The 14,384-nt window shown below is 44.2% G+C and overlaps 1 protein-coding gene across 3 annotated transcripts in view; it reads right to left on the bottom strand.

The window, feature by feature from the left end:
* Nucleotides 1-12,743: 12,743 nt before the first annotated feature.
* LOC107399466 (natural cytotoxicity triggering receptor 3 ligand 1-like) overlaps nt 12,744-14,384 on the bottom strand; it is a 31,189-nt gene continuing 29,548 nt past the window's right edge. For all 3 annotated transcript variants that reach the window (XR_013048900.1, XM_076563643.1, XM_076563638.1), the window contains one exon: nt 12,744-14,300. Coding sequence is in view for 2 of the 3 variants with exons in the window: in XM_076563643.1 (XP_076419758.1) it covers nt 14,288-14,300 (13 nt within the window). In the remaining variant the exon portion in view is untranslated. The remainder of the gene's footprint in view (nt 14,301-14,384) is intronic.

The following is a 14,384-nucleotide window of genomic DNA, read 5'->3' as shown; positions in this document are numbered from 1 at the left end:
TTAACAGGGAACTCAATGGAACATGCTGCCCCATAAGCACTTCCAAGGTGATAGCCAATATTCCTGTAAATAATGCCTTTTTTCTGTACTATCTATTTTTTTTGTTTTGTTTTTTGTTTTGGGGGGGTTTTTTTGTTTATTTGTTTTTTGTTTGTTTGTTTGTTTGTTGTTGTTGTTGTTGTTGTTGTTGTTTTTTGGTTTTTCGAGACAGGGTTTCTCTGGAACTCGCTTTGGAGACCAGGCTGGCCTCGAACTCACAGAGATCCACCTGCCTCTGCCTCCTGAGTGCTGGGATTAAAGGTGTGCGCTGCCACCACCCAGCCTGCCTATGTTTTGATTGTACTGACATCCCTCCCCACTGAAGCACCACTTCCAGTCATACACTCCTCAAGGAAAACAATTACTCCTGGGATGGACCTTTCTCTGTGAGAATAACACTTATTCTGCCCTCCCAGTGGGTTATAAGAGCATATGCAGACTAGGAAGCACCATACTCTTTTATTCAGTAAGTCCCCACAATCTGTTAGTAGGATTCAAGGTCTCTCCTTGAAAACTGTGATGACTCCCTATACCTGCTAGACCCCACCTCAGTAGCAGTCACAACCATTTTTGTGCTACCTATCCCTGGTGTTAGCATTCAGGTGTCTGTACTGGCCTGTCCTCAGAGTCCTCACAGGATATACCTCAGCTGCAGCCACTAAGAGCACCCCCTGTGCGCATTCACAATGTTTCCTTGTAAAAGGCAGGCCCTGTACACCTCCCTTCTCTTTCTCTTTTCTTCCTTTGCTCTTGTCCCCAGGGACCAGTTTCTCTCTCCTCCCCTCAATAAACCTGCCACATGGGCCCTGTTGTTTGGTGTAACTCCTTCCCGCCATTTTTAAAACACAACACCTGGACTGGTCGTGGGGATGCAAAGGGAGGTTTCTAAAATAGCCTGCTTCATGGCTAAAAATTACTAATACTACAGCAAAGATATTAGCAGAAATTAATCAAGAAATGGAGAATTAAGAACAACAGTCTTACAAAACAGACTTTAGACTTTATTGCTCAAACAATAGAAAAATGGTGTTGGAGTCAACAATTCCCTGGGATTCATTATTTTAATGTATCATATTCCTTCCACACCATTGATAACCAAATCAATGACTTACATAGGGAAATAAACTCTCCCAGGCACAGGTTGACTGGCCCTCATGACTGAGATGGTTCTCTCCCTTCATCAGTCCCCTGAGAGTTTTCTTTTTTTTTTTTCCGGAGCTGAGCACCAGGGTCTTGTGCTTGCTAGGCAAGCGCTCTACCACTGAGCTAAATCTCCAACCCCAGAGAGTTTTCTTATTAACCATAATATCTGGGCCCTGTGTTTCTCAATGTATTACTGTTCTTATCACCTGCCGTATATGGAATGCCAGAGTCCTGTCCACGTGAAAACATCAAACCATGCTTGCTCCTTTGTCAAAGATTTGAAAGGGTTATGCACACCAAGGGGAGAATGTGAAACCAGAACAGGAGCCACATTGGTGTTAAGTCTTCATACTTTGCAGAAATAGGGTTTCATTTTCTAAACCTAATGTTCCTACAAAACTTGCATTTCAGGTTGCACTGAACTTGTGAACTCATGATGTATGACCACCCTTTGCCTTGCTGAAATCATGACCCCATGATGTATGATTGCCCTTTGCCTTACAAAATATGTTTTCAGAATACCTTGATCTATACTGATGACCACCTACTCCATAATGTATGACTACCCTTCCACATGACATATATTCTTGCTTTTATCCTTACCTTTCATTGTATTATCTTGCCCCTGTAAACATGCTTACAGCTGTTCTGTTTTTCTATCAACTTTAACTTTTCCCCATAAAAGAGACCTCAAAAACCCAGGATATGGTTTTTGTGCTTAAATGCTCACCCTGAGAAAGGCCAGGGCTACACTGGGATCCTAAACCACCCAGTGTAGTCACTCCCTAACTAATAAGACTTTTTACTGGCTTAAACTTGTGTCCAAGTAGTCTTCTCTGGTAAATACACTACATTTTGGAGGTCCCACTGAGATTCACATAGAACAGACTTCAAGACACTGGGGGTCTCAGAGCCCCTCAAGGCAGGGAAGAATGTGGTGGTCTAAGGACTCCTAGGGAGTACACACCCTGAAGGCATTCCAGGGCCCCAGGAATTGCTCTCTTCAGAGCACTTGCTCTGGCACTTCCACCCCAAAAGGAAACACATTCAAAAGTCATCTGGTCTGTCACCTCTGGAGGTAAGTTTGGTTAAGGTGGCTTCTGTTTAGGACACTAAAGAGAGGCTGACACAGTGTCCGGGATCTATGGACTCCCCTGGTCTGTTCAGGTAGATGAATGCGTACTTCCCCCCACCCCCCGCCGCCCCCGGTTGTCTTTGCTGTGTGTCTCTGTCAGTTCTGTCGGTGAGCAAAACAGAGAACTGAAAAGGTGAGTAAGCCATCCCAGACAGCAACTGCCTAGTGCTTCCCCTTGGATGGCATCCCTCAGGCTCAAGGACAACACTGAAGTAAACTCACCTTCTGGCTGTTGTTGCTATGGTGACACCAGCAACAGTGGCAGGCATGGGCGGCCATGTCCCAAAGGAGAGTTTTGCATAAGAGGATAGATATGATGTCTGTTTCTCATTCGGAAAAACTCCAGACCGTCTGTGAAATCAATTGGCCCTCCTTTGGAGTCAGGCGGCCCGGTGACAGTCCAGACTGTCTAAAACATGAAGACCCAGCCACTCCAACCAGTTTCCCTGTGTTGACCAGAGAAGACTGCCTCCTGGCTTAAGGCCTGGCCTCTTGTTGGGGACCTAAATCTTTTTAGCCAGATCTCCCAGAAGAACCTCAAACCTGTCCTCTCAGCCCCGCCAGAAGAAATAGGCACCACCCCCACCACACCACACCCCTACCCCAACACCCAGAGCTTGTTTCATTGCCAGGCTCCCTCTCCAGGTCCTGGGGTCCCAGTCCCTGTGTGGATTAAGGAAGGGGCCCCCTCCCATCTAAGCAGAACGCACAGATCCATCCCCTACCTGATCTTAGCAGCCTGTTACATCCCCGGGATGGGTGGGGCAACTAGTTCCCCAAGGCAAAGAAAAAACTGCACTCCTTGCTCTTTCACGGCTTATGTCTTCCTTTCAACCAATGATCCATTTAACTGAAAACTCAAAACCCACCATTCTCTGAAAAAAAGTAGAAAAGCCATCCCTGGCAGGGGGTCAGTCTGTCCAATAGTGACCAAGGTAAGGAGACTTGGATAATTTTCATCGACCTGGCAAATTTTAATCCTTTTTAAATTGCACTTAAAACAGCTACTTAAAATATTGTTATAAAGTTGGCCCAGATATTATAAAAATTAAAAGTCAAAAGTTAAAAAGGTTTAAAAATAAAAATAGGTCCCAATAATTGAAGATTGCTCAAAAGATTTACAATAAAAAATACCAAAGGGATGCCGGGCAGTGGTGGCACACGCCTTTAATCCCAGCATTGGGAGGCAGAGGCAGGCAGATCTCTGTGAGTTCGAGGCCAGCCTGGACTTCAGAGTGAGTTCCAGGAAAGGTACAAAGCTACACAGAGAAACCCTGTCTCGAAAAACCAAAAAAAAAAAAAGGGGGGGGGAGAAGCCAGGCTACCCCCAATTCTAACGGCTGATATTAAGGGGCTCCGCTTCCCCCTAAAACTTTCCTGGAACTCCAATAACCCAATTTGGGTATATCAGTGTCCAGTCATGGGGGGAAATACCAAGCATTACAAAATCTAGCTAGGGAATAATTAGAGATGGGACACATTGGACTGTCTACTAGTCCCTGGAATTCTCCAGTTTTTGTTATAAAGAAAAAAAATCAGGCAAATTCAGATTTCTTCATGATTTAAGGGCAATTGATGCATCCATGCAGGCCATGAGGGCTACTCAGCCTGGCCTCCCTGCTCTCTCAGCCATTCCCAATAATTATGATATAATAACTATTGACATAAAGGACTGCTTTTCCTCCATCCCTCTATACCCTGATGACAAGCAGAGATTCACTTTCTCATTCCTGGCTGAGAACAATAGGCACCCAATGCAGAGACATCACTGGAGAATACTCCCATAGGGCATGAAAAATTAATTTGTCAAGGTTATGATTGGGAGACTTTAAAACCAGTAGCTAAAGACTATTCCATTGTCCATTACATGGATGACATTCTCATTGTATATCCTAACGCAGACCATTTAAAAAATTGCTGATGAAGATTATAAAAGTCCTACTTGAAAAAGGACTACAAATAGCTGCTGAAAAGGTGCAACGCCAGAAGCCTTATATGTTTCTAGGGCATACTATAAATAATAATACAATAAAGGCACAAAGGTTGCGATTCAAATTCCCAGATCCCCAACTTTATCATCTATGCAGACCTTTCTGAGAAACCTTGCCCGGGTACGACTTTGCCTTCCTGTCACCACTGGCCACTTGATTTCTCCCTTGACCTTTTGCGAGGCTCAAAGAGACCTGAAGAACTCCTGACTCAAAAAAGCCTGGGAACAGTAAACACAGGCTTAAACCTGACTATGCTGCATAGATATGATCCAAATAAAGAGCTCTGGGGATTGGTCATTCCAACACTACAATTACCCACCGGGGCTATATATCAACACACCCCCAACATCAGATAATCTACTGGGTACATTTAGCATATTCTTCTGCCCCTATGATTACCCCATTTATAGATGATATTTTTATATTGGCTCTCAAAATTCTTTTTTTATTATTTATTTATGTATATGGCTTCTTTATCTGCATGTACAACTTTATGCCAGAAGAGGGCATCAGATTCCACTAGAGATGGTTGTGAGCCACCATGTGGTTGCTGGGAGTTGAACTCAGGACCTCTGGAAGAGTAGGCAGTGCTCTTAACCACCGAGCCATCTCTCCAGCCCCTCAAAATTCTTAAGATCTCCCAGTTAATATTAAGAAAGACCCAGACCACATTTGTGCTTCCTATATCCCACAACATATTAGCTAAGAATTTCTCCTCTAATCCCACAGTGCAAATTTTTCTGTTGATGGTCCATGGTCAGATTGATACTCATTACCCAAAAAACAAGGTTTTGTCTATTTTGGCACAAATGTCAAACCTACATATTAAGTTTCTCAGTTCCACCCCAACCTCTGATGCAGCTTTGGGATTCATGGATGCATCCAAGACAAAATTCAGCTGTATTTTACATTTAATAGGAAACAAGCCACAGGTGAACACTCAATCCTTTAAAGGATCAGTTCAGCTTGGTGAACCTTTGGCCATCCTGACACTCCCCCAGGACCCTCTCAATATTTTTAGTGATAGTCAGTGTGCTGCTAATGTGGTAAAAATCCTTACCCCATGCTACATTCAAACCAACAGAAGGCCCACTTTTTATGGCAATGACTCAGCTCCAGATGTTAATCAAGCAATGATTTGCCCCTTTCTACATCCAACATGTCTGCTCCCATCAAAACCTCCCCAGAGTAATTTTAGAGGGAAACACCTTGGCAGATCAAGCTGGGTCTGCTCTCATGCTTTCACCACTAGACCAAGCTAGAGAGCTACACGCTCACTTTCAAAACTCTGTGTGGTGATACATTGTGTCCCCCAATATATTGTGCACCCTAATAAACTTATATGGGGATCAGAGAACAGAAACAGCCACTAGATTAGACAAGAGGCCAGACAGTGGTGGCACGCATGCCTTTAATCCTAGTATTCGGGAGGCAGAGATTCATCCAGATCTCTGTGAGTTCAGGGCCACCCTGGGAACAGAGCCAGGTGTAGTGGCACACACCTTTAATCCCAGCACTAACCATAGAGGTCTGGAGGTCTATACTGACAGACAGGAAGTGATGTAGCTGGGTGGAGAGAAGAAGTGAGATGGCAGAACAGAAAGGCATATAGGCATGGGTATACAGGAAGTAGGTCTCTTTGGAGGCTGAGTGTTGGTAAGGTGAGGTTGACTGTGGCTTGTCCTATTCCTCTGATCTCTCAGTTTTTACCTGCCTCCCCAAATTTCTGCAGGGAACCATGACCACGCCTAATAGTGACTTTGAAGTCTCCAAAAAGAGGATGAGCCCCCACAATGATGATTCTTCGATTAGGACAATGATAACGCCATTAAGCTGATTAACACCACCCAAAGATCAGCTTTGGACTACTAACTGCTCAGGACAATTTTGAGATAGCTAGCTTAGATGATCCAGCCTCACAGACTACTCAAGCAGGAAGTTGAGACAAGCCCTGAATTTTTTGCATTATGCAGAGACTGAACAACAATGATACAGCTACCTCTCCCAGAACTTGAAAATTAACCCAATTTTTTTCTTTTCAGGACCCCCTAAAGATGCTTTCACCCCCAGACAGCAGGAAGTAATTTTAAGAACATGACACCTGCATTCCCAAGAGGTGGGGTGGGTGGTTTTTGGTCATTCAATGGGTTATGCATAGTTGTCATTGTTTAGGATGGTTGGTTACAAGTTGTTCATTGTTAATGGTCAGGAAAAAAGCTAAACACGGAGATTAGATTCAGGGTTCTTGTTTGGAAAAAAAAGGAGAAAAGAGAAAAAGAGGATATAGATAAGAAATAGATCATTGAATCTATTCTGAAAAAAGGTATAGAAATGATAGATAAGAGGTAGATTATTGAATCTACTCTAAAAAAGAAGATATAGAATTGATGAATAAGGGGTAGGTTATTGAATCTACTCTGAAAAAAAGAAATAAGATAAAAGGGAAAATTATTGAATCTACTCCAAAAAAAGATATAGAAATGATGGGTAAAGAGTAAATTATTGGGGGGCTGGAGAGATGGATCAGAGGTTAAGGGCACTGACTGCTCTTCCAGAATTCCTGAGTTCAATTCCCAACTCCCACATGGTGGCTCACAACCATCTGTAATGAGATCTGGTGCCCTCTTCTGGCCTGTAAGGACACTTGCAAGCAGAACTCTGTATACATAATAAATAAATCTTTAATTTAAAAAAAAAAGTAAATTATTGAATCTACTCTGAAAAAAAGAGAATATAGGTATGATAAGATAAAAGCTAGCTGGGCTGTGATGGCCCACGCCTTTAATCCCAGCACTTGGGAGGCAGAGCCAGGTGGATCTCTGAGTTTGAGGCCAGCCTGGTCTCCAAAGCAAGTTCCAGGTAAGGCACAAAGCTACACAGAGAAACCCTGTCTCAAAAAACCAAAAAAAAAAAAAAGAAAAAAGATAAAAGATAAAAGGTAGATTATTGAATCTACTTTTAAAAGGCAACTACTAGTTTTAAATATTTTACATTGGATTGGATTTTTGTATATTATGTGCAAATTTTGTATTGGACTCACCAAAATAGGATAAATAGTGAAATTTTTTGTCTAAATTTGTCAAATGGTAATGGACTAGACATTGTTAATGTAATTCTTGACTGTATATATTGTATGTACTTATTGTATATAGTTTTTCTTATATTAGTTATAACTTTTTATTTTAGACAAAAAAGGGAAAATGTGTTAATATATTGTGTCCCCCAATATATTGTACACCCTAATAAACTGGTCTGGGCATCAGAGAGCAGAAATAGCCACTAGATTAGACAAGAGACCAGACAGTGGTGGCACACATGCCTTTAATCCTCGCATTCGGGAGGCAGAGATTCATCCAGATCTCTGTAAATTCAAGGCCACACTGGGAACAGAGCCAGTTCTGGTGGCACACACCTTTAATCCCAGCATATTTGAGATCTCATGTCTTTGCTTGGGAAGGACACACCCCTTTAATCCCAGTAAGTGAGTATACAAGAGTAGCTCTTAAGGTGTGAGGACCAGGAACTAGAGGCTTTTAGCAGCAGTTCAGATGAGATCCATTCACGTGAGGACTCAGAAGCTCTCAGTCTAAGGATTTGTGGAAACAGGATTGGATGAGGAGTTGTTGAGGTGAGGTTGGCTGTGACTTGTTCTGCTTCTCTGATCTTTCAGAATTCACCCCAATATCTGGCCATGCTCCCTCCCACCATTACCACTAATCCTCTGGAGAGACCCACAGATAATCAGTGAGGGTCCTGCCCCACCACTAACAACAGGTTGAGGTTTTGCTTGTGTTTTCACAGAAGGAGCAGAACAATCCATTTGGGCTCCTGGCTGAGCCATCAAGCCACACATGGAGTATGGGGAGACTACAATGATGGTGGACCGCCTGTCATTGGACGAGGGGTAAGAGGATTCAGTTCAGAGAGATAACACCTCCCCAGGGACACAAGAGCCAGGAGGAGAGGACCCCAGAGGCAGAGACATCACTGCTGTGGATGACCTACACCAGCTCCCCCTGTAACTTGGGGAGCCCTTTTAAACCTTAGTAACTCAGGCCCAAAACGTGTCACTGGAGGAGCAGGAGACAGGACCTTATACCCTATTCCTGCTTATAGTGCCATTGTTATCGCTAATCCTCAGGTCCAACCTTTGTTATTGTGGGCCGCAGTTAGAGCCCCTCCATTTCTAAGGTCAGTCTCCTGGGACTCTCGCTTGCCAATCACACAGTGACAACCCTAAAATAGTCGATCCCCCTCTCTGGTTAATTCATCTATGCTTTCTTCTTTAATGGCTCCTTTCATCTGGAGCCCGGTTTGGTTAGGTTTTGCCTCCATGAGGCTGCCTGTCCCTCCAATTTTGTCCTCTTGGCAAAGATAACCACAGGAGATTTTGCAAACTGGATACCTAGACAATACTAGGGAGAAGAGTCCTTTGCAATACCACGCACCTCCCCGATGGTACCGAGGAAAATACGTTCAGAAATAGATGCATGGCGGGTATCAACTTTCTGGTACAATGCCAAAGCCTAAATGCTTTTCCGATCCCCGTTATGACTTCTCACCCAGAAATCCACTGTTTATGTGATTACAATCTTTGTGGTAGTTGTGATGGCTGCCCCAATGGATTCCACAATTTCAAGGGTGTTTGTCTGTCCCCTGCCCTCTGCATCAATCCTTCCTCTCAGCTTTCTGGGGTCAATCCTGCCAAAACATCCACAGGAGAATACCCCCGTGTTATCTGCGGGATCCAATGCCTGATTACAGTTGGCCACCCCGATCAGTTTGGGGCTTTCCGTGTATTTGTGGCCCATGGTCCTGTTTAGATTTCAGACCTTTTTTGGCGAAGCAGGGAGCTAATTTTTATGCCTCCACTTATAAAGGAAATAACTCACAGCCTGTCGAGAAAAGCTTCCATTCTGTTAATAGAACCTTTGGGGGCCTGCTATTAACCTCATCTACACAGGACATGCCTGTGTCCAGCCACCCTTCTTTTTATTGTCTTGGTTCTCATACAATGGATCTACTCTCGACTGCTCTGAGGTAATGAATTGTACCCTCCCCCCATGCTGGGACCCTAATTATGGCAACACCTCCTTAACTATGCCACCCTCCACTCATATGGCTTCCTGTTAATACTACACAGGGATAGCAAGGGGATATGACTTTTAATAACAACCTCCCCGCCGTGTTACAAAGACGTAAGAGGGATACTGGTATTTCAGCCACGGTAACAGCTATAGCCTTGGGTTTGACTGCTGTGGCAGCAATAGCCACTGCAGTAATTTCCCTGCAAAATTCTGTACAGACAGCAGCGGCCTCAAACACTAAGTCAAAGTCAACAACCAAAATGTCTGATACCCAACTCCAAGTTAATCAACTCCTCCAAGTAGGCCTACTTAACCTCCATCACCAGGTAGCTATTACACAGGATGAGGTAAACAGCCTCGGGATTCAGCTTAAGTGACCTTCGACCCCCAATATACTTGTATTTGCCTCTCCCAATACCAAACGCATCTTAACCACTCCTCAGCCCTTAAGCTCCAAAGACAGTGCCTTACTGGGACATAGAGTGATCATTACTCACTCTTTTCCAACCATTACATCAAGAAATCACCCAAATTAATGCCACCAAGGTGAACATCATAACTTTGATATGACGGACTTGTTTTTAAAAAGGTAGCTCAAAAACCTCATCTCCATGTTCTCTCCAGAAAAGCTTGTCATATATGTATTATTCCTTCTGCTTTGGGGGGTAGGTATTGCAATCTGGAAGGTCATATTACATACAAAAAAAAATCAAATACTCAAAAGTTGCCCCTCGTGGAACTATTTAACCTTGAAATAATAGAAAAGGGGGAACCAGAGGGAACGGTCTCTGTCCAGATGGTGTCACTAAAAGACAGGGAACGTGGGAGGCACAAACGACTCGGCTACTTGAGCAAATCTAAGTCCCTAGCATCCCTAGACATCTAGACAACAACCTAGACATGATGGAGTCCCAGCACAGCAGAGACCCACAGAATGGTGCCAAACCCAGGGCGTTGTCTGCTTCCTGCCCATTGTCTCCAGACATACTGTCAAGACATGCCGCACCCCCCCATCCCCCCACCCCCCACCCCGCCATGTACACCCTCACATGACGTGGGTTGTATGCCATTCAGACTCATTGGATAACAGCACGTTATTAATTAACTGACTAGATAAAAATGCATATATGCCAGTGAACGTCCATATTAAACTAGAAGTGCCACCCAATGCTGGTCTCTGGAGTCTGCTTCCTGGGTAACTTGTGACTCTGTCCCCCTCACCCCACTGAACTGCTGGTGCAAACCCCAACACATATTCTAGACAGTCACCACTGAGATGCCCCTCCTGCCTGGAATTCTCCCTCTCTACCTCCTAAAGACTGGATACTGCATATCACACTGCATGTGCGGATCATATTTTGTCTAACCAACCTACCCTCGGTGGGCATTCATTGGTCGCCTGCCCTCAGCTATGGGGAGCAGTGTGAATACTCACCCCATAAGTTTACCTAGCTCTCTGTGCTGCTATCCACCACACTTGTGTTCACTAGTTCTTTGAGATTCTGCTTCCAGTGGCTCACATACTTGGAAGCATGATTTCTGACCCCTTTGGGACAGAACCATTACCTAGATAGACAGCTACAGTCTAATCCTCACGTCTGCAAAGGGCAAAATGTCTCCAGGGAAAGTGAAAGCCAAGCCCTCCATCTTTATATCAGAAACAGGAGTCTCTGGAGGTCAGGGGTTTCTACATGAGCATGGAAAAAATCCAGAGATTTTTATCTCCACGCAGCCCACGTGTGGATGTAAAGCATGCTGGCGGAAGGGTGGCAAAGGGCAGCAGGTCCTCATGGGCATGCTGGGAGGCAACGACAGCAGCCATCTCAAAATAAGTGGAGATTCTCCTTCTGCCTGCACATGGCTCGGGCAACCCCTCTGACTGCAGTAGGCTCGTTGTCAGGTAAGGGGAACTCTGGGGCCAGAGAGCCAGAGTCTGCTGTTAGGCCCCATCATTCAGTTTACAGGCACCACAGGGCAAAACACTACCTGATGCAGAGCAAAACCATTAACACGGTCTACTAGATACCCTGTCACCTGGCCTCCTCAGCCCTCCTGTTTCCAAGTCCGAGTTCGTAGAGAGGTTTACTCATCTCAGAAGGAATTCCAAAGCTTTTATTGGACTTTCAAAAGTGCCTCTGACTCACAAGAGTTTATATCACTCTGTAGCACAAATCTCTAAAGGTCTTATTGACAAAAAACCTGGGGCCAGGTATTGGGGTGAATGCTGGAAGATCAGAGAAGCAGAACAAGCCATAGCTTCCTCGCCTCACCAATTCCTCAGCTGATCCTGTTTCCTCAGACTGGAAGCCTCTGAGTTCTCATCCAAATGGATCTCAGCTGAACTGCTGCTCAAAAGCCTAAAAGCTTAATCAGCCTCTAGTTCCTGGTCCTCATGCCTTACATACCTTTCTGCTTTCTGCCATCACTTCCTGGGATTAAAGGCGTGTGTCACCATGCCTGGCTGTTTCCAGTGTGGCCTTGAACTCACAGAGATCCACATGGATCTCTGCCTCCAGCATGTTAAGATTAAAGGTGTGTGTTCCACCATTTTCTGGCTTCTACATCTAGTGGCTGTTCTGTTCTCTGACCCCAGATAAGTTTATTAGGGTGCACAATATTTTGGGGAACACAATATCACCACATCACTCTGATAATTAAACAAAATAAAAAAAAGCCTGAAGTGTGGGCCTGGGAAGACAGCTCAGAGAATAAAGCACATGCTGTGCAAACATGAGGACCTGAGTTCGAATCTCCAGCACCCACACATGGCCAAGTGGGGTGGAGCATGTATATAATCCCAGCCATAGTGACATAGGAGGTGGAGATAGGAGATTGCCTTGGAAGCTTTCAGGCCAGTCTGCTATCCATAGTAATAACCAACAAAGATATCTTAAACAAGATGGGAAGTAAAGACCAACACTTGATGTTCTCTAATCTCACATGCTGGTAGTGGCATGTGCATGCCCATACTCACACAAATATATATGCACACACACATGCGCATTCACTTGCTCACATGCACATGACAAAAAAATAAACAAAAGCCTGAATAGTGAGATATTGGAACCACCCCAAAGATGAAATCACTCCAAAGATGCATGCATAGTATGCCCCACATTTTTCTCCAGCAATTCATATAGTATCCAGTACACAGTAAGTGCTTAATATAAACACATCATTAAATAAGGAAAGAGTGATCTGCTAAAAGCAAAGTGAGTGTGTGGCTAATGACATAATGTGTGTCAATGAGACACAAAGCTGAAACAAAATTATCAATTTTCCTCTTTGCTGAGCAAGCACATTGCTGTTATACTCAAGGGTAAACACCGTCCGTCCCAGGCTGAGTCATTCATTTATCAGTCCATGCATTTATTTATCCACTTAACAGATATTGATGGGGATTATTTAACTCTGTACCAGAGGGAGCACCTCACGAGTCTCAGCCTCCGAGATGCTCCCAGCGCAGCCGGGGAGATGGACCCATGGGTGAATCATTTGCCATGCTAGGTTGTGATGTCAGTGTTGAAAAAGGTGCTCAGGACTGGTGCTCCTGGGGGAGAACCAGTGAAATCACTCCAAAGATGCATGTACAGTGGATCTGCCTTCAGGGGAGGGCAAAGAAGCCCTCAATAGGAAGGGACACTCCAAACCAGTGTCAGAGAGATAGAAAGCTGATTATTGGGTGTCTGGGAGAGCAGAGATGCAGCCCTAAGGTCTGGCACAGGGAAAAGGTGACAACAAAGCTCTCCAAATGTGCTGGTGCCCCTCTCACTATTTTGTGTCTTATAGGATTAGTGAAGAGCATGGCTTCTGGGCCTCCCATTGTGGAGGATTAGGTTTTACACACAGGACCCACTCTAGCATTGCAGTTTCCCTGAACCTTAAAACATCTTCAACACTAAGCCAAGGATATCAGGCATCTCCAACTCCTTTTCGGTAGGCCATCTTTTAGCAAATGCTTCAGCCAACCATTCAAACAAACTTTTGACACCCCTTTTAACTGTGTGAGCTTCCAAATTAAACCTAGAATCTCCACTCAGTGGGTCCATATCAATAAAATCAGGCCAATTCAGTTTTATGTTCCTTCTTCCAGTATCCCACACCGTTAAAATCCATTCCCACACATATTCCCCTGACTTCTGCTTGGATGAATTAGCAAACTCATTAAGCTCTTTAGCAGAGTAGTCCCTCCTCATGGCCACACTTTCTCTCTCTCCTCTAGGAGCCTGCTTAGCCTTAAGTCGAGTTATAGGTCTAGAGGTAACTATTGGTGGGCCCCACGGCACCTCAATATTGTTGTATTTGAATCTCTTTCAGTGAAAGTCACTGCTGGTGTAGCAGACAATGAAGGATTAATTTCCTCAGGCAAAGGTGGAAAAGGCAGTATTTCACAGGGTAGGGGTGAGAGTAAATCTTCTGTTGAGGTGGAGAGATCGTCCTCAGGTCCTCAGGTGAGACAAACCCTTGAGAATCTGAGAGTTCAACATTTTCATCTTCAACCAGGTCCTCCCACACACCCCCATCCCAAATTACAGTATCCCATTCTTTACTAAATAATGTCCTTACCTTAACCACCAGTGACACACTCTGATGAATCTGGGTTGTTTGTTTGTTGTTTATAACTTGAATTTTCTTTGTAATTCAGCTTTGAATTTTTTTGTAATTCAGCCAAGTTTAGAATGGGGGCTTCAGTTGGATTTTTCACAACTTGAGCTCTGTGGCTGCTGGAGAGAAGGTTCTTTTCCAGTGCACTCTTAGAAACCTTTATAATGTTTATGCGCATCTGGAGCCAGTCAGTTTTATCACTGCGTTCATTGTTGTCTTCACTGTATTCTGAGATGCTTTGAATTTGGTTAATTGTATCCTGGAGTTCATTCTTTTCCTTTGTCAATTTATCCAGGGATGCTAGGAGCAACCAACCAACATCATTATTTTCCTTATTGTTCTACAAACTGTCACAAGTTTTGTACAGAGTCACCAAATCCATTG

Source organism: Peromyscus maniculatus, chromosome 1 (genome assembly GCF_049852395.1).
Source record: "Peromyscus maniculatus bairdii isolate BWxNUB_F1_BW_parent chromosome 1, HU_Pman_BW_mat_3.1, whole genome shotgun sequence".
Taxonomy (NCBI): Eukaryota; Metazoa; Chordata; class Mammalia; order Rodentia; family Cricetidae; genus Peromyscus; species Peromyscus maniculatus.
This window is presented reverse-complemented; position numbering and strand designations above follow the sequence as displayed.